We start from the raw sequence: 24,818 nt of genomic DNA on the forward strand, positions 1-24,818 counted from the left end.
TTAGCGCAGGAATTATGCAAAACGTTTTTTGTTATTACTTGATGAATATTTTCTAATCTATAAGCGATACATAAGAAAAAAATATTAAAACTTCAGAATACAAACACTTTTTTAGACTTAAATTTTGAATAAAATTAATTTAGACAACATAATTTACGTCATAAAAGTCACATGATATTAATAAAATGTTTTTTAAAAACAAATATGCAACTGAGTTAAATATTTAAGAATCATTTCTTTTCAAAACTGGACAAAGTGAATGGCGGCGTTACAGTTGATACTTTCAATTTCTGTAAAACTAATAGGACATGGTGGTACTGCAGAGACGAAAAAAAGTGAAGTTTCTTCTTAATCTGACTTTCTGACCTTGAATAGAGGTCAAAGTTTAAGATCGTGAATATATGGTGTTAACTGTATGATCTTTATGCTTTTAAAGCAATGAGCGACTAATGACATTTTTTAAAAAATATGGATAGTTGGATACTACTTGAAGCTAGGTACATATTAGCAAAAACAATGTGGTGGATCACTCATGGTTTTGGCGGAAAACGTCATTCGAAACTGTCGATTGCTTTTACTGCAGTTAATTTGGTGTCTCAACAGTTTCGTCGACACAAATACCACCTCCCCCCTGTTTTTCAGTTCCAATCGTACATTTGATACAATTGGGGGGGGGGGGGAGGGGGGCGAAGAAATTTGCAATGTCGGCGAAACTGGGGATAAACCACGAACTTCGATGAATGCAAAACATACTGTTCATTCATTCAAAAAAACAAGAAACGATTTTCCCTGAGAAATATAATATTTTTATCACTTGAAACAAGATTTTTATTATTTTCTGACCCTGAAAAAGCGCAATACATCGAATGAGCGACATAGCGAAGTGTGATGTCTCGAGGGGGCGATATAATGATAAAAGAGGCAAAATTTAAAAGATTTGCGGGGGGGGGGGGGAAGCAGAAGTAGGAAACAAAAGCAAGCTGCGTAAAGGCCAAAAATCAAATGTTTTCAAAAAGTCATTCTAAAAAAGGGAGCGAGTTCAAACCATGCAAAGCATTGGTCAAAGCACGCAATCAAAATAAGTAGCAAATCCGCTGCGGCAGGCTAAGTGAATGACTTTTTCAACAAAAACGACTCTGGAATACGAAGTCATTAACCAGTTCATGTTCATAGTACCTAACAATGCCATATCATAGCTGGAATAATGAAACTTCGGGTAAAAGGAAAAAAAGCAAATGAAACATAAGAACCTTACTGAAGATGCATGGTATGCATGATGGCCGGGGGAAAAAATGGGAAAAGTTTTTTTTTCTACACTCTGAAAGGATGCCGTAAATTCTCCGCTGCGCTCGGAGGTGACGAGAGCAAACGATCTGTTTGCGGAACTTGAAGATAACGGGGTTGCCAAAGACGTTGGAGAAAACAGAAGTTATATACGCTGATAGTAGATTTTATACTACGGATGAAATAACGAGACAGTGTTTTGTGGCAATTAGATTTTAATCTTTTCAAAGCTAACAGAGAGAGAGAGCAGGGAGGAAGAGAAGTAAAAAAAAAGTTTTTACGTAAAAATTAAAAGGAATCATTTTTACAGTAATGGTTTTTTTCTTACTACTTATACCAGTTTCTTAACCGATTAAACGATCAACTAGAAACGAAAACAAAAACAAAAAAATGCCCGTAAATCAAGGTTTGCAGGGGGGGGGATTAAAAAATCAACTATAAGACGTGAAAAGATTTATCGCTTTCAAAAAAGAAAAAAAAAAACTATTAATAATAGTAAATTATTGTAGCAACGGAATTCCCAGTTCAAATCAACCAATTGAGGAGCTGCATTCTCTGGCTAATAGCTGTAGAAAGATGTAAAATTAAGAACGACCCCACTTTCGTAGGTATGACCTGTTGAGTGAGACATCTGCTTTGTATACGCAAAATTGAAATGTTTTACCACTTTGGCTACGGCTAATATTAACTAACTTCTACGGCTAAACTTCTGCGCGTCTGTCTGTCCTCGAGAACCACTAGGAATTAAGAGTCTAACATGCACCACTTAGCTCGAAATTTTACGAGAAACTCATTCTGCCAATTTTCATCATTGTTCGACTTAAATCAGCAGAACACCTCAAATTCCAATTTTGTCAAGGAAAGGAAGTTTGCGGTCAACCGCCCCCCCCCTGAAATACATGGTTATGACACATACTGCCAATCCTATTACAGTAGTTAAAACGTATAATAGCGGCTATAACCAAAAATCCTACTCTGAAGTTAATTTCTGTCTGTGCTACTGGCGAACTTGCAGAATTTCCGAAGGAGCAGAGAGGACGACGCCCCCGAAGATGGGTTTGGGGGTTAGCCTCCGTTGGCGTCGAACGGGGGTTCGCAGGTTGCGAAGTGAGAAGGAATTTTAGCTTCCTAGTATTTAGACCAAACTATGAAATCTAAAGACTGCGTGATAACGGAATACAAACTTTCCGATCAGAATTGTATTGAAAACAGAATACAAAACTTTCGTAAAAGAAGCGTCTTGATAACAGAATATAAAACTTTCGAAACATACATAAATGTATTGATAACAGAACGATTCTCTTCCGAATACAGAATTGCATTGTTATGAATATGATTTTGGGCGATACAAGTAAAAATCCGAAGGGCAGTGGTTTGAACCCGAAAATCAAGGCAAAGAAAAAAAAAAAAAAAGAAGGAAACGGGCATATGTTCACGTAACGCACTAAAACAAATACGTAAGATCAAAAAGTCAGCGATTTTTCTCTTTTCCCTCGTGCATGGCGACGCTTTCTGTGTTGCCATAGCAATGGGCATTTCCTGCCCATCCCACTGTTTTGCCGTCTCCATCTTTTACATCCTCCACACCACTCTCCCTTACCTCAAGATCTTTTTCTACCGGACCAGCTGCTTGGCGCGCGGTGTGTGGTCGAGCCCGGATTTCATTCTGCAGCGTCCTACTTCGCTGTGAATGAGAGTGGAAGAGCCTACTAAACGTAAAGGGAAGAAACGTGTTGAGAGGGACTACTCTGGAACTTTGTTTACAGCTCTTAGGAATCTGCTTATATTTTTATTTTTTCCTTTTATTTATTTCATTTTTTAAAAAAAAGACGAAAATTTTTTCAGTCCGCCGGTCTGATCCGATTATCATGTTATTGTTGAGATCTCTTTCATTATTTTTCGATAAGGAATAATAAAATTTGTGCGGATCTGATTGAGTTCTATAAAATCATTAAAAGTAAAATAACAATAAATGCCAGGGTTCGCCGATATATATCATGATATATATCCTATATTTATTTTGAAAATATCATGATATTTTGATATTTATTTTTTCCAACTACGATGTTTTTAATATAAAAATTATATCAATTATAGTTTTGTTACTCATTTATTATTGAAAATAACTAAAAAGTTATGTACTATATTTTTATGATGTATTAATACATTATTAATTTAACAAAGTGTTGTAATACTCCTTTTTTATTTCATATTCCTAAAATTATTATTAATAATGTCAATTTTAATTCATATTAAAAGTGCCTAATTAAATATTAAAAATTGGTCAGAAAAAAATGTCTTATGGCTGTGCACTGACTAATACTTTGTTTTTTTAATTTCTGAATCATACAACTGTGCAAACGTAGCTATATTAGATATAAATAATGAAAGAAACCTTAATTTTAAGTCTACATATTGTAATAACAATATAAGAGCAATTTGAGGATACGTTTACTATTTTGAAGACTTTATTTTGTGCCGATTGAAAATGTCGGACAGATATCAAAATATCGCATAATTTCGAAAATATCATGATATTTTCACACCCTGATACGTGCAATGGCTCAGCAAGAAATTGAATGCACTAAATAAAAAAATAAAGGATTCAAAGTATTTTAAGTGATTGTTTTTATACTAAGTTTTTTTTTATATATTAGTAAGAAATGATAAACAAACGGCGCACTGCCGGAAATATATACATTGATGTTATTTTTTAAAAGCAACCTTAGTTTCATTTTTAGTCTTAATTATAACTGTGAATGTAACTTGAGTAATATAAATAATACTGGAAGTTTCTTCACTGAAGATAAGCAATGCAAGTCGTGTGCAACGTTCATAATTATATATATATATATATATATATATATATATATATATATATATATATATATATATATATATATATATATATATATATATATATATACAGTGGTGGCTCATGCCTTGAAAAAGTGAGGGACCCAGATAATGGGTGCACTCACTCCCCCTCCCCCCCCCGTCCCGGTTTTTGAAGAAAAAAATTATTTTTTTTTAATATTTAAACTTTTTAAAATTATTTTTTGTGCTACATTAATAAAATTAAAAGTAAATCACGAAAGATATTAATCTTATGTTTATGTCAATGACTGCCGGCAGATGGTGCACTTTCTCCCCCTGATATTCAAAAATAAAATTTAATTAATCAGATAGGGAAATCTACAAAATACATCACGAAAATTAATAATCTCCCGTTTATATTCAATACGCTTTCCGGCGTTGCAGTATGTCTCCCTTTCAGTACCGGTAAGGGGCCGTAAGGGAAGCACTTTCACTCCCTGGCTTTTTAAAAAAAGTAAATAAATTTTAAAAAGCAATTTTAATCTAATATTTTCAACAGTAATGTTATTTTTAATCTTTTAATAACTAATTATTTTGAATGAGTAAAATTTATTTTCTTTTAAACACCTATCTTAAAAAATGGTGGGTGATGGCGGAAAACGGTGGTCATATTTGGTTTCAGGTCATTCAGCAAGTGTCAGATATTTATTTATTTTAGAGCGCATTATTACCAATAAAGAACATTTTTATAAATTAAAAAAAAAAAAAAAACTCTTCCAATAATGAAAAAAAAATCGGAAATTATTTTTTATACACAAAGACGTAGGAAGATGGGTAAAATTAAAATACAGACGTATTTATGAAGGACAATCACGGGACCGGAAGTTCCGTCCGCTATTGGGAGGTGCCCGCTTTTAGCAACAGGATTCTTCTCTTTGAGCGAGAGTTATTTAAAAGTATTTTTAAATTTCTTAAGAATTTCCAACCTGAATTTTTTTTCCCACACAACCCATTGCGGAACGTCCCCCTCCCAGAACATTAAACTGCTCTTCCTTTCAGGTTCCATTTTAAATCGTACTATCTGAATCGTACTGAGCTGAATTAACACATGTTTAGATTCATATCTCTCTCTCTCTCTCCGAAATTTAAGCGTATCCCCTTTGAAATTGTTATGGCTACGCCACAGCGGTTGCTATACAGCAACTTTTTTGTTTTTCGGAGAGCCGGCTACTCACATGGAACGGCCTAGATTCAGTAGAGTGAGAGTGACATATCTAGGGGGCGGATTTCAGGATATATCCTCATCCTGAACCGAAATTTTTCCTTTTTCTGACCATGAAAACGACTTAACAAACCATATCCGCCCCTCCCCCGCATCGAAATTTTAACTATATCACTCCCCTTCCCCACCCCTTCCGATGTTTTCCCTTGTCAACATCACTGTCAATATCAACCCTTCGGGCGAGATTTTATATGGGATTGAAAGGTGGGGGTAGGGGGAATTAAAGCCTCATCTCCCGTCCCGAAGGCAACAGGTATAATCATTTCCCAGCGAAAATGTCGAGTTTTGAGCGGAATAAGCATCATTTTCAAGAAATTTAAATCTTCAGAATTACTCAATTGCTGAAAGTTCAAAACGCGGACAACTCTTATGTATATATATATATATATATATTTATGTACAACTTATGAGGGGACTCGATGAGGGTAGGTCAACCTAAAAGTCGGGCCTTAGACCATTAAGTACGGGTTTTGTAATTGACGTCATTTCCTTCAAGAGCTTTCTGGTCACTAAATGCTAAATTCCTATTTACCACCACCTCTTACTGCTTGGGAGAAGTGATAGATATATTTGCAGATAAACCCCCATTACAGCGATTTAATGCGAAGTGGGGAAATAGAGGAAGAAACATGGGACCGTACAAAAGGACAAATCCCAACCCCAGCCATAAACATAGCTCAGGAACGCATTTTGGAGGGTGAACATAAAAAGAAGGGGGAGCTACGCGGCACCTGCAGACGCATTAACGGACATATTTCTGCCCAACAATGACAGCCATCCATCATGTGATTAGTTGACGTCGGGATTTGGAGCAGGGATGAAAGGCACTTAATGTCGGCGGAATGGCCACGTAAAGAGGGCAAATACTAAGAGGGTAAAAGAAAAATAAATAGAGTCAAGAATGAAACAGCAAACAAAGTGAGAATGGGTTTGATACTGAAATATTCATTGCAATTTTCGGTGCACACAAATGCTACGATGGTTTACCAAACTGGAAGGAGAGAGGCAGAAATTGACAAGGGGCTGGCTATAAATGATGTCACACTTTTTTTAGCATAGTTGACAGTCTCCATCATTTGTCACAAAGTGTTACAATCAAGGCTTAACTCGCCTGGGAGCTCAAGGGAGCTAAGCTCCTGTACTTCACAATCTTATGAGCATTTTCTCATAATCAGCGGATTTCAGATTATTTACTCACTAGAATAGGTTCTAAAGAACACACTTAAAAAAGTTCTTCTAAATAAGCTATGAGAATTATAATAGTTCTTATCACATATAGTTCTAAAAACTGAAGGGCTTCTTTTGAAAGACACTAAAGTTCTAGTCACAATTCACCTCACGAACTTCCCTCTTCTTAACACATGTGACGCTATATTCAGTGATAGATTTACCATGTTGCAATTACGAGCGGCCCCCCACGACCATAAAACGTTTTACATAGTTGCGGGATACACAAAGGGACCCTCAAAAATGTAATTCAATTTTAAGATCCCCTACCCAGCAAAAAAGGGATTTCTGGACGAACCGAAGGATACATTTCATTGTTTGGAGCAGAAGTCTTCAACTTGGATTTCGGAGCCCTAGGGTTCGATGAAACTTTGGAAGGGGTCAATCAAAGCTAAAAATTCTACTAAAATTTTAATGTTTACAGAAGATTGAATTCTTAAAGACAATGTGTCCATAAAATTAAAAAAAAATAAATAAAATTATCCCAGGCATAATAATACTTAACAATAAAAAATTAATTATAACCAAGTCATTAAAAAAAATCTTGTTATTATTTGTTTTATTTATGTTGCTTTATTATTACTTATAAATACATTTTAGAAAACCACAATAACCAATAAGTTAACTTAAATTTCATAATCTTTGGGAAGTTTATTCTATTACAAAAAAAAAGATGAAATAATAATTTTGGAGATTTGAGTAGGATAAAATTTTTATATCCTTCTTTTTATCATTTTTGATCAAGAGGTTTGTTCCTTCAAGAAAACGGTAAACTTAAAGAGTTACCAAAAGTGTTAAAGGTTGGACACCTCTAGTTCGGAAGATTAAGAGGTCAATAACCTTCCTGAGTTTTTTCAAATACTAATTAATTTAATAGGAAGATTTAAATGCAAAAAAACGTAAAGACAACAAAGTCACAAATGCAATAAAACGAGAAGAAGTAAAGTCTACTGCAACGAAAATAAATTGGGATCAAGATTAAAACGTGGAGAAAAAAAAGATAAAAATCTACCATTGATTGAAATCAAATGGCACAAAATTTTATATGCAGACGTTCCCTTTGAAGTAAAGAACGTAAAATGCTTGTCGATCAGAGGGTCCGTCTCGCGTATCGCCGAAATAGATCGACCCTCAAAGGAACCGCTTTGCCACAGTTACGCCTTCACGGATGGGAGCAAAAAAAAAGAAAAAGAAAAAATGAATTCGAATAACACTTCCCCAGTTTCGCAGCAATCGAAAAATAGGTAGGGGGAAGGAACAACCCATGAATTAGAGGCAAAAGGAACCATAATACGGCAAGCTGATGTCTCAATTTGGTAGGATACGATTGAAGGGCGCAAGTGCATATTAACATGATGACAGCTGTCATTTTATTTATTTATTTATTTTCATACCAAGAGGAGATCTTTTTAATTAAGATCATGTGCATGTAATTTTTAGCTAATGTGTTTTTTAAAAAAGAGAAAATTCCAGAACTTCCGGTTCTTGTAAGTATTTTGTTACAGATTTTCTAATGAGCTTGTTTGTAAAAAGCCTCCCCCTCCAACCCCCCCCAAAAAAAAACAAGATTTTAGTACAAATTATGAAGCTCACAGACAATTAACTTAACCTAGCTATAAGTCGTTTGTTTTAGAAAGAATACCAACTGATGCAAATGAATAATTTAGTTTTCCAGAACGTCGTCGACACAAAAATTCACCCGAAATTTTGTTCCGTCCTAAATAGTACAAGGAACCTCACTTATTCGTAAACAAATAAATAAGTGCCCGCTGTGTGTGGGGTCCATGGGTCAACTACGTTGATGAAATTTTCAGTGGGGTGAATTAGAGAGGGTTTTGAGCTCATTTTGGGAAGGCTCTTCGATTTCAAAGAACGATAAAAACAAAATCTATCGATTGCATTGTGGAAGTATCAGTCTGCATTTCGCTTAAAAATGGAACTAAAACAGAATATATTTGCTATGCCGGGCTGATGAGTGCTAATAAACACGAAACTGCAGTTCTCGGCTGGAAATGACTGAGCTGGCGGTGTATTTCATGTATTTCTGCTTTTGCCCTGGCTAATGGGCGGTAATTTACAGAATATATTTGTTTAGATTTTGGGAAAATAAAATATTGCACGAATTGATTGACAAGACAGAATCAGGGGCACCCCAAACTTAAATTTTTTGAGGGCGGAAATTCTCAATTTGCAGATTTTCCACACTGAACCCAAATTTCGCCGAATGATGAGAATGTTGCCGAATCACTTTAACAAAATTTGCCGAATAAGAACATTTTTGGAAGGTCACAGTGACCTTCTGTATCTTCCCATTTGGGGGCCATTGGACAGAATATTCATATTTCCAGTTTAGAGAAATGGCAAATGATTTTGCTACTCGTAACAGAGTAATAATCTGCAAAGTGGTAAAGTACTCTTATAGTTCTCTCTCCCCCGGTCATTTATAAGAATTTCTCAAGATCATAAAAGCCCACCGAAAAAGATAAAAGAAAAGGCGCGCAGTTTTATCTCAACAGCAGCCGAAAATATTTTTTTTACCCTTCTGATAGGCAGCGTGAGAAGCATTTCTATCAGACCACACACACAGATTCCCGAAGTTATGGTCTTTTTCGGGCTCATACAATGCAGGCATTGACAACGTTTTGTATTCAGAAACTGCTGCAAGGTTGACAGAAGAATAAATTATTTTATCTTCTTGAGGACTAAGTCAGATCATAGATGGAAATCATTAATAACCGTCATTCTGTCGGAAGCTTCCGGGTGCAGAAGTCTGATAACAGAAAAGTTTGGAAATATACACTGAAATGGTTATTGCTCTTCACAGCCTTTGCACGGAGACAGCCTTTTGTAGGGCAGCTTTTATACTATCGATACAGAAGAATAAATATAGGGAACGACAGTTGAAACCTTTCCATTTTGAAAACTAGGCATTCCAAATCCACAACTTTAAATACAAATCAAAATAAAACCACCTTTCATGAAACAAAAGTTAATCCCAATAAAAAATAAATACAGACAACAGAAAAGTTCTGAGAGAAAAACAACTTTCAACTTGTAACAGCCGCAGATATTGCAATTACTTCTCAATATAGCCATTACATTTTCAAGGCTTGAGATAAAAAATAATAATTACTAATAAATATCGATGAAAAAATATACAAGAAATATACATACAAAACATCTGTACATGTGGAGAAGCACGCGTCGGAAGGGTCAGGCTTTGACAGGGACGGCGAGAGAGCATGTTAGCCTAGTCGGAAACTAGGGGGACGGCCGTTGTGGGGACTCTGCTCGGGATCGAAGTAGCATAAATTTTATAAGTTTTTGGAGGGAGACCAAACTGACAACGGGCCCGCCTTCGGCGGTCTAGGACTTTGATCTTAAGTTCATAAAAGTCAGTCACTGACGAACAAATCCAACAAAATACAATATCTTTGCTTTTCTCTGAGATCATTTTTGCGTCAGAAACATAAGTTTCTAAGTACGAAATGACTTCAAATAAAGCATTGTAACTTGCTCACAATAAAAAAGCACGGAGTCGGAGTACATTATTCTCAGGGTTCATACCCTTTAGGCAGAAAAAAATTCAAGCACTTTTCAAGTACTTTTCAAGGTAAAAAAATTTTGTTTTCAAGGCAATATCATAAATTTGTACTAAAAATATTGTATGCAGATTTCATTTACTACAAACACATAGAAATAAGGCAATAATACGAAAAAGTATAGGAAAACAAAATTGCTTTTTCTACAACGAGAGACGTTTTGATGAAAGATCTGTTGGGTTGAAATTTTTTCTGAAAATGTTTGAAAAGTTTGGTCATAAAGAGAAGCAGATACCAAGAGGTTTAATTTTGAGGTTTTTCAAAGATTGCAGCAGTCAGAGGTTTGTATATTTTCTAGAATCAGCAAATTAATACTTAAAAAAAAAACCTTTCATAAGTGCTTTTAACTTTTATGGGAAGAAACTAAAATACCCAAGTTCAATGGCATTGCCAGAGAGGAGTTTTTGAAGTCCCCCCCCCCCCCCCGGTTTCAACATTCATTTCCAATATCTATACAGTGGTTTATTACAATATAAGGGCGGTTAGGACAAAAACACTACCCAAAAAGTTATTTCAGTTTGCACTATTAAGTTCTAAAAATATTAGGTTTGCAAATCATTTATAAGTATGCAAATCAATTATTCGTATGTATTTATTAGCTGTTCAGCCAATAAGGCATTTCAACTGTCCTCGAGTAAATTTAAAAATTAGGAAGTAAGAATATGAAAGTTCACAGTCCAGTCTCTACACCTCAAAATATACAAAAGCAGCTTAAGCAGTGATAAATACTCTGAATGCAAACTTGAGCCTATTCAGCTTTCATTGATTAACTTGCAATAGACAATAAATGTGCAAGTTCAGATTTATAGAGCCATATTTCGAAATTGAAAAGGTTCACAAGAAGTTGACATATATTATGACAAAAGTAGTTTTATTTTGGGAAAAAATGGGTTATTGTTGAAATTAGAATTTAAATTTAGAAAGGCAATAAAATTCAGGTGTAATTGTGATTTGTGAGTTCATAAAAAATTACCTGAAAGTTTCAAAGAGCATAATGGGGCGAGGGGGGGGGGGAGGATAATTTTTAAAACTAAGACCCCTATTACTTGAATATACATATGTACAACAATAACTTTTGCTATGCATACAATTCATAAAATAGTTTATTAAGTCAAAATATTCTGCGTAGAAATACCATGCCCACTGCCTGTTGAAAACCAGCAACAGGCACTGGGCCTAGCTAGGCTGGTACTAGTCAATTTATTAGATCCAAATGAAGATGAATGACCCTCCTTAAGCTATCTACCCCTTTGCTGATTAAAGCCTCTTTCAGTAAGCTCCAAGTACCCACAACCTTAATAAAGTAGTAATTTTGAACATTTGAGGAAAAGGGGAAAATTGGAGATATAGGGAGGTAAAAGCATAAAAACGAACACTGCTGGATTTCAAGTGAATAATCATAATACAACCACCCCTGTTATACACCTTATTTATTTTAGCAGACATAAAAAAAATGATGTACTTATAAATAAAATTCTATAAATCAACTTTATATTTAAAATACAAACTTTAAGTTAATCTGTTAGGTGCTCAACTGCTGAAATTTAAAATTTTTTTAAAAAAATCTGTTATGACCAAAAATTAGGTAAAGGTAATCATTCAAAATTGCAAAAATAAATAAGCAAATAATTAAAAACAAGACCAAGGAAATAAATTCTTTAACTCTTTAGTTATTAAAATAAAAAATAAAATAAGCTAATCTGATGTAGCAGTGTTAAAATAACTACTAATTGCCAAAAATATAAAATATTTACAAAATGCAAAAGGATTGAAATCTCAAACAAGGGAAGAAATTTTTCGTGAATTAAGTTTAATGTTGTCATGTTTCCCATAAAATAAACTTATATTTTACTGAAATTAAACATAAAATATGCTAATCTACGGTAGCAAATATGAAAATAACATCCGATTAGTGAATATATTTAAATATTTGCAAGATGCAAAAAGATTGAAATTTCAAACACGAGAAGAAATTTTTCGCAAAGTCTGAGTTCGTTCGACGTGGCATGTTTCCCATGAAATAAATTTATTTGTTTTTTATTAAAATTAAACAAAAAAATATACTAATCTAAGGTAGCATATGCGAAACTAACATTTGATTAGCCAAAATATTTAAATATTTGCAGGATGCAAAAAGATTGAAATTTCAAACACCAGAGCAATTTTCCGCGAAACCCGAGTAAGTTCAATGTTGTCATGGTTTCCAAATTAATTTCTTTGTTAATTAATAAAATTAAACAAAAAATAAACTAATCTAAGGTACCATATGTCAAAATATCTTTCGGTTGTGAAAAACATCAAAATATTTACAAGATGCAAAAGGATTGAAATCCCAAACACGGAAGCAATTTTTCGCGATGTTGCATACTGAACACATGTTCAGAAAATTGCATTGGTGAAATACTTTTTTAAACTTCTAAGCATAATTCGTTGATTTTTGAGAGAATTTAAGCACTAAGAAACTTTTTCAAGGTTTTAAAACTTTTTCAAGGTTTTCAAGCACTTGAAAATGAACTTTTTTTTTTCAAGCACTTTTCAAGGTTTTTCAAGGGCGTACGAACCCTGATTCTTTCACAAGGCTGTTATAAATCCACAGCAAACTCACAGACATCATTAGCCATTGAAAGATACAAAAAATGCCAAAAGCACCAAACAGATGGACATTATTATGAACGAGCCTGACAACAGAAACAAACGCAAAAATTCTTCTGCCGGACAGTGGCAAACGACTCAATTAAACCCCTTTTTCAAGGGAAAAAAAAGGGAGGAGGGGGGTGGCATTCTCGCAAAAGGAATCCGTCTCGGGGACAACTTCCGGCGACAAAGTGAGTGTCACGAGATCCCATTTCACGAATCCTCCTTTTGGAAGAAGAGAATCCCCGTCCCAAATGGGTGGCAGGGGGACTCGAAAGAAAAGAAGGTAAAGAAAAGGCGGTTCAGAAGGGGGGAAAAAAAAGAGAAAGAGGGAGGCTGGCCGCTCGATACCCTGGGGGTAATTCGGGGAAGAGCAAAACATGGTATGGGGACTTCATTTAGACGGCCTCACGGCAGTGATGGCTTTATTCTGAGAAGCGCGTTCGTAAGCAGTCTCCTATTTCAGAACGAAGGTTATTTTGGCTTCTCTGGAAAAGAGAATGCAGAGAAGGGAGATTGACTCAATTTCTCTTAGCTTGTCGCAGCATTAATTTCAGAAAATGAAAATGAATCCTCCTTAATATTTTATGTTCTTGTTAGGCTTAAATATTAACAGGATATTTAATGAGACAGAAAGAAACACCGCACGAAAAAATTACGACCGCGCTCTTTTACATCTTTCAGACTATTCAGTACAAATTCATTCTAGTGAGAGGAAAAAAAAATGTTGGAGTCCAAGGGGCACACTCTGGAATGTTCTAGTAAATGACAATACGGATTAAAAAAAAAAAAAAAAAGATTAGTCCGAATTCATAAAATGCAGTATCTATGCGAAAAGACAGCAATAAACAGCAGTAGCGTACTTAGACTTCAGTGCGCTTACCCCCTCACAACACAAAAGAAATATTGTTTTTTAATTGTAACAAAATGTTTTTTTTTCCAGAACATGCGCCCTCATACCTCTTGTGCCCCCCCCCCGTGATACGGAGGTTGCGGGGGTGCTAAGTGCGCCACTGACAAACAATATAAAAACGCTTAATCTCGTCACACAGTTCACGATCTGCTTCGAAATCTTGTGAATGTCAACATTACCCAGGGAGGATCAAAAATCACGTTCCAAAAAACATCGGCGAACGACAAAATATTTCCGATGAATTACAGGTGAAAGTCGACATTATCTAATTTCAGCCTTTCACGTAACATGTACATTGTCGAACTTATGGTCCTTGCAAAAAGTCAGTTACGAAAACGTAACATTGGATTTCAGATTAATGATGCACAAAAGTTACGACTTACAATTGAAGATTTGCGGCAGAAAGGCTGAAGCTCTGTTTCAATTCTAAATAAAATACAAATGAAACGACCATCAACAGGCTCTTGGCCTATCTAGGCTGGTCCTAGTCAATTTATTAATCCTCAATGAAGATCAATGGCCCTCTTAAAGCTATCCCCCCCTTGCTCATTACCACCTCTTCGGGTAAGCTGTTCCAAGTGCCCAACACCTTTATTCGGTAGATGTATTATGCCTTTCGATATACTACATCTACCGAAATAGAAGTTAAAAGAAAACCGTGCTAAAGAATTTTGAGTCGTCCATTAGAGGTTTCTTGAAATTCGAAAACTTGATATTCAGAGAACCTTCCTCCTGGCAGAAGTTCTTCAATGCATCTCCACCACTTATTTAGATGAAACTTCTGTAATTATTTTGAGATTACTCAATGACAAATAAACACGCGGCAACACTGCTACCTTTATCTTATAATAGACATGTCGTTAGAGGGGTGAAAAAAAACCTTGTGTGAGCTTAATTGGTTAATTATTTGTCGGCCAGATAAAAGGAAGGTAAAGGGAAAATGAAGCCGTAAGGAAGCATTGAATGAAATTTACAGGTTACGGAAGGAAGAATCTTGAAAGACAACACATTTCGGAGAGTAAACACTGCGCTTTCGTGTAACTACATCCTGCAGTCAGTTCTTGTGAATGGAAGGACAAAAATAAAAATGAATTGTGTGCCATTTTAGGCTTGTAAGGGAGGAAAAGGAAAACATATACGCCGTAATGAACTTCTCGAATTCAAGCTCAGTGAGCGGACCAGACGGGAGTCATCAAAAAATACAGAAAAAAAGCAAAAAAAAAAAAAAAGATTCTAACTTCAGCTTTTACGAAGACCTCCCCGCCCCCCCCCCTTAACTAGCAGATGAAAGATTGGATCGGCGCCAAAACTTCAACCCAGAGGCGCGATTTTTTGGTTTCGTTCTACGTTTACTTGTTCATTAACTTCTTTCTTTTAATTATGAAAATGATTATAGTAATTAGCTGTTATGCCACTCCAGTTAGTAACGATCAGAGGAGCTATGTTCAGATCTATAAATTTTGGGCACCCTGCAACAAAATCGACGGCTCCTTCCCATGGCCCAGCAGTACATATTTTCACGTTATTAAGACTTAGTGCTTGTCTTTTTCAGTTTTTTTAAAAATTTCTTGAGCTGTTGGGATCCATAAGTACGTGCCTCTCCCCCCCCCCCAGCACTGCGGGTACGCGGATTTGGTTAATTAAAAAAGAGTTAGGGCGTACTTGTCGCCTGGGGCAAGGGCCCTGGCTTGTTCCCTCCCCGGATCGGGTACTGCATTTACATTTATTCAATAGCTACACGATTCTAGATTTAGGGCTTCCCCGAAATTTGATTTTCAAACTTTCTATTTCATTTTTTTGTGGTGTGACGAAAGTTTCATTAAGAGTCAAATTTTAATCAAGAGCGCATTTTATGCAAAAATGATTGCAAACGCACATATGTAACCCCCACTCTCTCCCTGCAATATTATGTTCTCTTTCTCTTCTGGTGATATTAAGAAGATCAAAAATAATTTTAGATATATGCAGGGAAAGTTTCAGAATTAAATACACATTATGTTTGTTACTGTGATGATACAGCGCCACCTTTAAACACAGTTTGGAAGTTTTTCTTTTTTTTTTTCTTTACGATGTCAAAACAAAATCGTGAAACTGAAATATTCTTGTGAGAACTGCATTTTCATATGAATGTTGCTTTTCTATGACTTTTTAAATGCTTCAAGGATTTTTCGAACACCCAGTGTATTTATTTTACAAATACAGACATATACTATGCGCTATCATGACTGCAAGTTTTAAATTCTTATTTCTGACACTTGTCAACCCTATATCATAATATGGGTTTTAAAATGGAATCAACTTCATCAAAAACTACAGGATTCATCGAGTACGATAGGATAAAATTACATGTATGATGTAAAGTTATACTTTGATGTCACAGGAGTGAACTCTGTCAGCCTACAAAAGATCACAGAAAGGGCCCAGGGAGCCCTGGCTCCTCCCAAAATCTGGGGAAAAAAACTGAATAAAGGTAAATAGTTACTTGGTTTAAGCTTGCTCACATATAATTTCCACAATTAACGTTAATTCTGCTAAAATGAAATCTTTAAATTTTTTAAATAGATGCTAGATTATATTGGTCAGCAAATTACGTTTCCCTCTTTTTTTTCCTAGTCAGTCTGAAAATAAAAATCTTCTAAATGCTACGCCTTTTAACTCTTCTCCCTCGTAAGAACTTTTAAACAAGACTTAATTATCTAGTTGGAGTACTAATGGAAAATTGATGCTCTAAAATCCTCTAAATAAATTTCTTTTTAGGACATCGATTTTGAATTTTTTTCTGGAGGAGGGTCCCCGAAACACCATTCTTTCCCAAATGTTACTGCTAAATTGTGCCTTTAAGTATGCAATCATGAAAACTTTTGGAGAGAGATCTCTTATCGCCCCTTATCATATAATGTGCCCTGAAATTGCAGTTTTTAAATTTTAAGACCTTTCACTGGAGGACAGGAGGATCACTGAACTTTTCCTTTCCAAAGATAGCCTAAAATCAATTTCAGTTTTGAAAGAAAAAAAAACTCAGGGGGGGGGGATCTTCCTTTCCTTTTATTATTACCAAACATGTCCTGAGTTGTGCTTTAGTGTCAAAATATTTTGGGGCAGAGAGATCCCTGGAGTCTTCCTATTTTCCTTAACGTCAAAGATAACCTAAAATTGCTTACTCAGAACTTCTAAGTTTCCCAGAGAAGTCCCGATCCCCTAACTTCATCCTTACACCAACTGTTCCTTATACCAAAAAGTACAATATTTTACATCAATTTTGAAAACTCTTCCAGGCAGTCCCCACCTCTGTCTGACATAACAAGAGAAATTTAAAAATTGGTTCTTCGAGACTTGTAACCAAATAAAAATTAATAAAGAACTATGAAGGAAGATGAATAGGGCGACAGTGTGAAGTCTTCGCCCCTCTTCGTAAAAAATAGAGGTCTGTGCTGTTGCCTCTTCTTCCAAAAATTTCAATAGGAAAAAAGAAGTAAAAGGGGGCAAAAGCTTGGTTATATTGATTCCCATCCGCTCCAAAATAAAATTATTCATAGAACACTGGTGTACTTAGCAAGATTCCTTTAATGGAGTGCTTGTTAAATCAGGAATATTTCATTTACAATCATTGCGTTTTAATATTATGTATTTGAAAGAGATAAGCTTAGATTGGACAGCTGAAGCTTTTGTTTTCCAATATTTATTATCTATCAACCTTTTGGTGTTGCATTGAGCCACACAACTTCTGTGGCAGGTTGAAATTGTTTTGATCATAATTAAAACTTCATCTAAATAAATTGATAAAAAATTAAATGCACAAGATCATTTAGTAGATGCTCACCATTTTTAAATTTTGAAAGATAAAAAACAGATGAAGAAAAGGATGACTAAACATGCTGCTATTAGCCAGTTATGGAGTTATCATGCAAATATATAGTAAAATCCCATTACAAAAAATCCCGATACATCGGAATATACGTTACAACGAACAAAACGTGTTCATGCCAAACGTGAGGCACCCTGCGAATTCACGAAGGGGGTCAGCAAGATCTCTACTTTCTCGTGGTCAGTGAAGTGACGTTCATAAATTAGAATCTTTTATAATATCCTCAGGTAATAAATCTCTTGTAAAAAAGAAAATAACACCACCTAACATTGGTCATAATGAAGATGACCAATGAAAAAAACATCAGTGTTTAATCTTTTCCTTTCTGATTTCTCAGAATAAATATTGTGTTCAGTTATATTTTAGCTCGTTAGTAACGGTAAATGTTGTATATTTAATTATAGTAGAGTGTAAATTTGCAAAATTAACACTTTTATAAAAACAAAGTTTTAAGATGATTCCGTTGCAACAAAAAATTTATCGTTCCCTTGGAGTTTGTTGTAATGGGATTTCATTGTATAACATATGTTATCATTTATCATGTTACACTTCAATAATAGTGCAATTTAATACAGCCGATTCTCTCTAACCTGAATACTCATGGAACCGAACAAAAGTGTTCATTTTTAGAGTTTTCATTAAAAAGTGAGATTAGATAATGCATAGCTATTCACCGGGACTATCAAACTGCGTTCAGAATATCAAGATGTTCACATCATTAGAGAGTGTTCAGATAGAGAGAGTCCACTGTTTGTACATTGCTCTTCTATTTTTAATATGTCAGAAAGGTACTTACCGTTGACCCATAGCTTTTCTACATCTGTTTCCATTGTGGCTGATTTTAGTCCAACACAAAAACACGATAACACTAGAAGTCCTACAAATATTATTTTTCCGGGATTCCTTTGAATAAAACATCCAAGAAGGAATAATCGCTTTTGCAACCAACTTCTGATCCATAATGCACATTTGTTCCCTTGGGCTTTTCCCTGTAAAGATGTTAAAAATGTTTCACAATAGCTGAAATACATCATAAATGTTCAATCAAGTACTGGGACATTAATAAAATGGTTAACTAATATACTTTGATCAAGTATTAAATAATAATGAATCAAATGCAATATCAGAAAAAAAAATATCCAACATAAATTGATCCTGTTAAATTTAATTAGTGTGGTACTGATAGCAGCAGCAGTGTCATTTAAAGTCAATCGTGTAGCTGCAAGAAAAAACAATTGGTGCAGATTCACAACACTGGACTGCAACTGTGTGACACCAACATACTCTCCAAATACATGAACTACACCGCCAGCTCCGTCATTTCTAGCCGCGGTATGCAGTTTCATGGCTATTAGCACTCATCAGCCAGGCATAGGAAAGTGACTGAGCTGGAGATGGAAAACCTCTTATGAAAGCCAAGAGGGCCAAACAAACTGGTAGCTAATGTAAAATTAGCACAGACCAGATGAGTGACCGAAGCAATGGTTCGGTTCAACTCCAAAATTGATGGCAAGGCATGGTATATTCAGTAAATTACCGCCCATTAGCCAGGGCTAAAGCAGAAATACACGAACTACACCGCCAGCTCAGTCATTTCCAGCCGAGGACTGCAGTTTCGTGCTTATTAGCACTCATCAGCCCAGCATAAGAAAGCGACTGAGCTGGAGATGGAAAACCTCTTATGAAAGCCAAGAGGGCCAAACAAACTGGTAGCTAATGTAAAATTAGCACAGACCAGATGAGTGACTGAACTCGATGAGTGACCAACTCGAAAATTGATGGCAATGCGAGTTGAACTGAACCATTGCTTCGATTGAAACTGCTTACGTTTTTGAGTCAGTTTTTTTACCGACTGTTCAACGAAAAATTTCAGAAGTTTGGCCTACATTTTAACCCCACTAAAAACCTTATTTTTCACTAAATTTCTCGACTCATACTTTACACAAAAAACTAACCTTACATCTAATCCTTTCAAATGTGCATGCTCAGATATTAGAAGATGTGACATTTTTTAAAAAGAAATAGTTTAAAATATACACAAATCATCCACATGTGCCCTTTAAAACAGCATGGTGTACATTTCAGAATCAGTTTCTATGGAGATAATATCCGGCTAAACCCATGGGGAAAATATCTGAACCCCCCCTTAAAATTTTGCATATGGACGCCCTTGATTACAACGAATATTAATGCAAGTATGTATCAGTTTCATGGAAATACATTTTCAGCCATTAATTAATTGCCATTACCTTACTTGAATTCCATTATAACAAAATTTCCGTTAGAATGAACAAAATTTGAGGTACTCGGAAGTTTATTGTTCAAGATCACTATATTAAAAATTTAAAATTACAACATGTCTTAAACTCACATGAATTGGCAACTTTTCATACTCTCAAAATAACTTTTATCACTTTCAGAAACTGCTTTTGGACTGGGTAAGAACTTTGAGATTTCAAACTTATCAAAATAGCAGCCAGCTTGGAATGAACTTGTATCATGCCATTGATAATTTTTTAAAAAATACATCAATATTTATCTGCATTAAAGATCCTGGCAAAACTTTTACTCTTTGGTCTAGACGAGAAGCAGCTATTCTATTGTTTCTCAAAGTGTTAGGAAACGTTCGATTTAAAACTTGAGCATAGTTAAACGCAAGCCTCCTGGTGGTTTAAACAATGGTCAGGTCATATTGCAGTTACAGTAAAACCTCGTTAAGTCGTCACTCAAGGGACCAAAAATTTTTGACTACTTATGCGGAGTGACTACTTATTTGGAGTGGGAAATTAAGGAAGAAAAAAAAAGCCTTAAAAATATTCATGAATAGCAGTAGAATTCTGTGAGAAAAACAATAGCTTATGTAATCAATGTCTATAAATTAGTGAAAATATTAAAAAGGGGAGGAGGGAAATACTAATGATAGTAACTTTGTTTCATTTTCTCTTACTTATACATTACAAAATAACAACAACTTATTGTAATGTAGTTACAGTACATTAATACAATCCTTTAATGTTGACTCATGAAGTTGTTGCTAACGGAAAAGAATGATCTCTTCTAACATACATCAAGCTTTAAATTCTGTGTTTGTAGTTCCTTGAACGGATGTTAAATACTGACTAACTTTCTTCAGGCATTAAAATTTGTATGTCTTGCTAAAAGGAGTTTGATTCCTACTCTCGGCACTCGGCAGAGTCACAGCAAGAAGTATATGCTTTGAACGACCAGAACGGAGGATCGAGATTTCAAGGAGAAATGACTATCAAACAGCCTTTCAACTAAGTCCGACACTATTTTCTAAGATCCGATAAGGAAAAAGAATTTAAGAAAACAACTTTTGAGTGACTAGTTAAACGGGTAAAATTAAATTCGGTGACCAGTAAAGGAGGGTCATTTTACATTACTGTGAATGAGACCTTGTAGGGACCAAAGAAAAACGACCACTTAACCGGTCGACTACTTATTGAGGCTTCACTGTATTTGAAATAATTTTATAACGTGATTTTTTTTTTCTTCATCACAAGTAAAGTCCAAACTTAATGGCTTATGCACAAGCAAAGAATGAAAGCAAGTCTTTGTTAATTATTTACAGCTTGATTGATATAACTCAGAAAATTTGTATTGCCAATCTTGCCAAATTTTCTTGGAAAGTGGATTATTAATGGTGCTTTTGATGAAGTACACAGTTGAATTTCGATGAGCTGAAAACTTCGACCAGCCAAAATGAATTTTCATTACTGTCTCACAGAACGAGAACTAATGTTATTTATTTTCGATAAATCGAATTTCATTAAATTGAACCATTCGATAAGCCAAATTTTATTTCATGAAACTCCATCAGTGGAAATCTTTTTTAACCCCAAATAGTAAGAACAAAAAGAAAGAAATCGGATTGGACAAAGTAACAAATTTGTGCCATAAATTCACAAAGTGAGTGGGGCTCTTTAGAAAAGAAAATGAACATTCTATCAAATGCAAATTTTATGAATTTTACTGTAATTGATCACAGAATTTAAGTCATAGAGTACCCGTACTGATGAAAATATTTCATCAAGCATGAAGGAATACAACGAAAATGTTTCTAGCGATAAAGAGAAGGAAGAACCAGAGCCAGTGGCAAAATTGCCTTCTATTCAAGATAGAAGAACAGTAGATATATTGCGTCTTTTCATAGGATCTCGTCCGAGTTCTCTAGAATCCTCATTTCGTTTGATGCATTAAAGGTATTTGAGGACTATTAAATGAAAGGGCAAATGTCTGCTCAGAAGCAATGTTTGATAATTGTGTTTATGTTTGATAATGTCTCCACTTGCTTCGACAAGAAATCATAAGCGAATTTTTTTCATTCTTCAATGAAAAAAAATGCTAAAAATATATAATTAGGTAGCTCATTAAAAACTAAGCAGTTATAAAATTTTGATGCGAGTGATTGTTATAGTTCATTTATCACTGTCCACAGACCTTCAACCAATTCATGAGATTCCTTTTAAATGTTAACTTTCATTATCACTAGAGATCAAACTTTTTGAAAAAAAAAAATTAAAAATCAACAAAATACATGGAAATTCAATCGAACTTTAAATTTACAAATTGAAATAAGAAAGTGAGCTCAACACTCGGGGAAGAAGTCAACCCGGCAAATTGACAAGAAAACCGTTAACCATGCGTTGATTGTTGACATTCCGTAGCACGTTAGGCCTAACTTGATGCTGATTGGGTATAAAATGTAAACAATATTTTAACCAATTAAACTGAACTTTTAGATGCTTGGACTTAAATTTGATATCACGTAAGGCTTTCAAACTGCAATTTGAGCAAATGCCGGAAAGCCTCATTTGAACACCTCTCATTTTTTTTTCTGAAACGTGGCAAAATATTACAGCATTTATTTTTAAATTTCAAATAATTGTTTGTTGTGTATCGCAAAAATTCGAAGTCAAGGTCCACCGATGGAACATTTCCAAAGCACATTACGATATTAACATCTGATTTTTTAGAAAAATTATACCGATTATCTTAGAAATTGGAAATTTGCTTAAAAAAACTGGTCTAAAAAATCGAAGTACATACCTTTCTAACTTGTGCTAATGCTAGCGCGGCATCGGCCCAGCTGGTTCGCGTTAACAAATCGCTTTCGGGTCGTAGAGATGCCTTGCGATGAAGAACTCTAGTACCCTGAGACGAAGAAATAACTTTTTGCATTGGGATCATCTTGCAAGTAGAGCCATGTTGCGCTACGTCCAGCGATCCCGCTGTCTTCAAGCGAGTTTTGAGCTGGACGAACCATAAAAGTCTATTTTCAACACAAATAACAGTTGTTGTAATTCCCACAGAGCACTATGTCCTCAAAGTATTATCCATAGCACATTGGCCAAGCCACTGATCCGAAATTTTTGACATCCACGTCTTACTCATATTGTAACTACACATGATTTGATCCAAGTGGGATGCTGCTTTGAAAAGTCTCTCGGTGAAGTTCAAGGGTTGCCATAGTTACGCAGCTCGCCAAGTGGTTTTCGGGTACTAATTTTGGCGCGAGTTTAAAAAGCCGAAATAAAATTTCAGTGTTTCAGTATTTACGCTTTATATATTTTTTAAATTCTGCTTGCGATCGATTTTTATAACTATTGATATGTGTTTTTAAAAAACGAAATTTGGAACTGTTTTTCGGTATTTGTGAAATTTTTTCGCTTTGTAAACAAAAATTATTTCGTTTTCACACGCTATGTAAATGCTTGTATAGACACCTTCATAAAGTTCCAATTATTTTCGCTGGATCGCTGGAAAGAAACTATTTCTTAAATAATTAGAAAATCTAAATTTTTGTTCTGGTTTACAAATTTTATGTTAATGTGGTTTTAGGTTTGATATCTTTTATACTATTTTCAATCTGTTATTTATTGATATTTTAATTTTCAAAGTTCTTTGGGTTTTTCCTTCTCAAATCATCGTTTTCTTTGTGCAATAATACGTTGCAAAATGTTGTACGTCCGGTTTATACCCAGTTTTGCCGACATTTGAAATTTCCTCCCTTCTTACATAGTATATCAAACTGTACGATTGAAACTGAAGAAATTGGGCGGGGGGGGGGGGGGAGATTTTGAGCCGGGCGAAACTGGGAAGGCGTCCAAAAACATTTCCTTTCGATAATTCAACTGCATAATATACTATCGATAGCTAGTATTGGATTTTAGAGAATTTTATTTTTGAAATTCGGCACTGCTAATCCCATACTTCAAATTTTAAACTGTACAAGTGCATAAAATTTATTTTTAGAAATTCACCATACATAATTTATTATTATATGAAGTATGACAGAGCATGGTAAGGGTACAATGGACAGGTGCAGCAGCCCCCCAAAAGTAGCAGTCATAATATCAGAAAAAACACAAGAATATATTTTCAATAACATTGTCAAATGATCATTATTATTGATATTGTTTAAAATTACATTTTAATAAAAAAATTTGTATTACGGATGTCAGGGGCGTAGCTAAGGGGGGGTTTTGGGGACAAAACCCCCCCAGAAAAGTTAGTCTCAAAAAAAAAAAGAGAAAAAGAAGAGAGAAGAGAAAGAAAAAAAAAAGAAGAAAAGGAAAAAATTCCAAGCGATTATACATATATATATATATATATATATATATATATATATATATATATATATATACACACACATATATATATATACACACACACATATATATATATATATATATATAAGAAGTAACCCCCCCCGAAAGTCGGGTCTAGCTACGCCACTGACGGATGTCAAAGTTTTCTGTTAGAGTTGATTTGACAGTTTGTAACAGTGGCTTATCCAGGGAAGGGGATTCGGGGTAAAATACCAGTTTTAAAAAATATGCAGTAAAAATTTAGTTTCTTTTTTAGGAAGGGGGAGGGGGTGGCAATACTTTTCGCCAACGTACCGGACTTCACAATTTTTTTTCTTTTTTTTAACAGAAATTAAACTATCCATAGAACTATTTAAAAAAATATTTTTATGAGTTCAAACTTCCTAATAGACTTTGTTCTTGAATTCAAAGTTCTAATAAAAATCTTTTTTGAGATTTTAATGGTACCTGTCAAAAATAATTGAAATTATTTTTTTCACCATTTTCCCTTCTCAATGCAGATTAGGAAGAACAAAATAGGAGCACTTTGTTCTTTTATTTGTAAGGGTGACATTTGAATATG

General features: G+C 34.8%; 1 protein-coding gene across 1 annotated transcript in view; it reads right to left on the minus strand.

Moving 5' to 3' along the window:
• Positions 1 to 22,878, minus strand: part of LOC129216535 (protein patched homolog 1-like) — a 76,061-nt gene extending 53,183 nt beyond the window's left edge. Inside the window, 2 exon segments of the mRNA XM_054850750.1 lie at positions 18,421 to 18,613; positions 22,695 to 22,878. Coding sequence (XP_054706725.1) covers positions 18,421 to 18,613; positions 22,695 to 22,835 — 334 coding nt within the window. The 5' untranslated portion in view covers positions 22,836 to 22,878.
• Positions 22,879 to 24,818: the final 1,940 nt, after the last annotated feature.

This window comes from Uloborus diversus, chromosome 2 (genome assembly GCF_026930045.1).
Source record: "Uloborus diversus isolate 005 chromosome 2, Udiv.v.3.1, whole genome shotgun sequence".
Taxonomy (NCBI): domain Eukaryota; kingdom Metazoa; phylum Arthropoda; class Arachnida; order Araneae; family Uloboridae; genus Uloborus; species Uloborus diversus.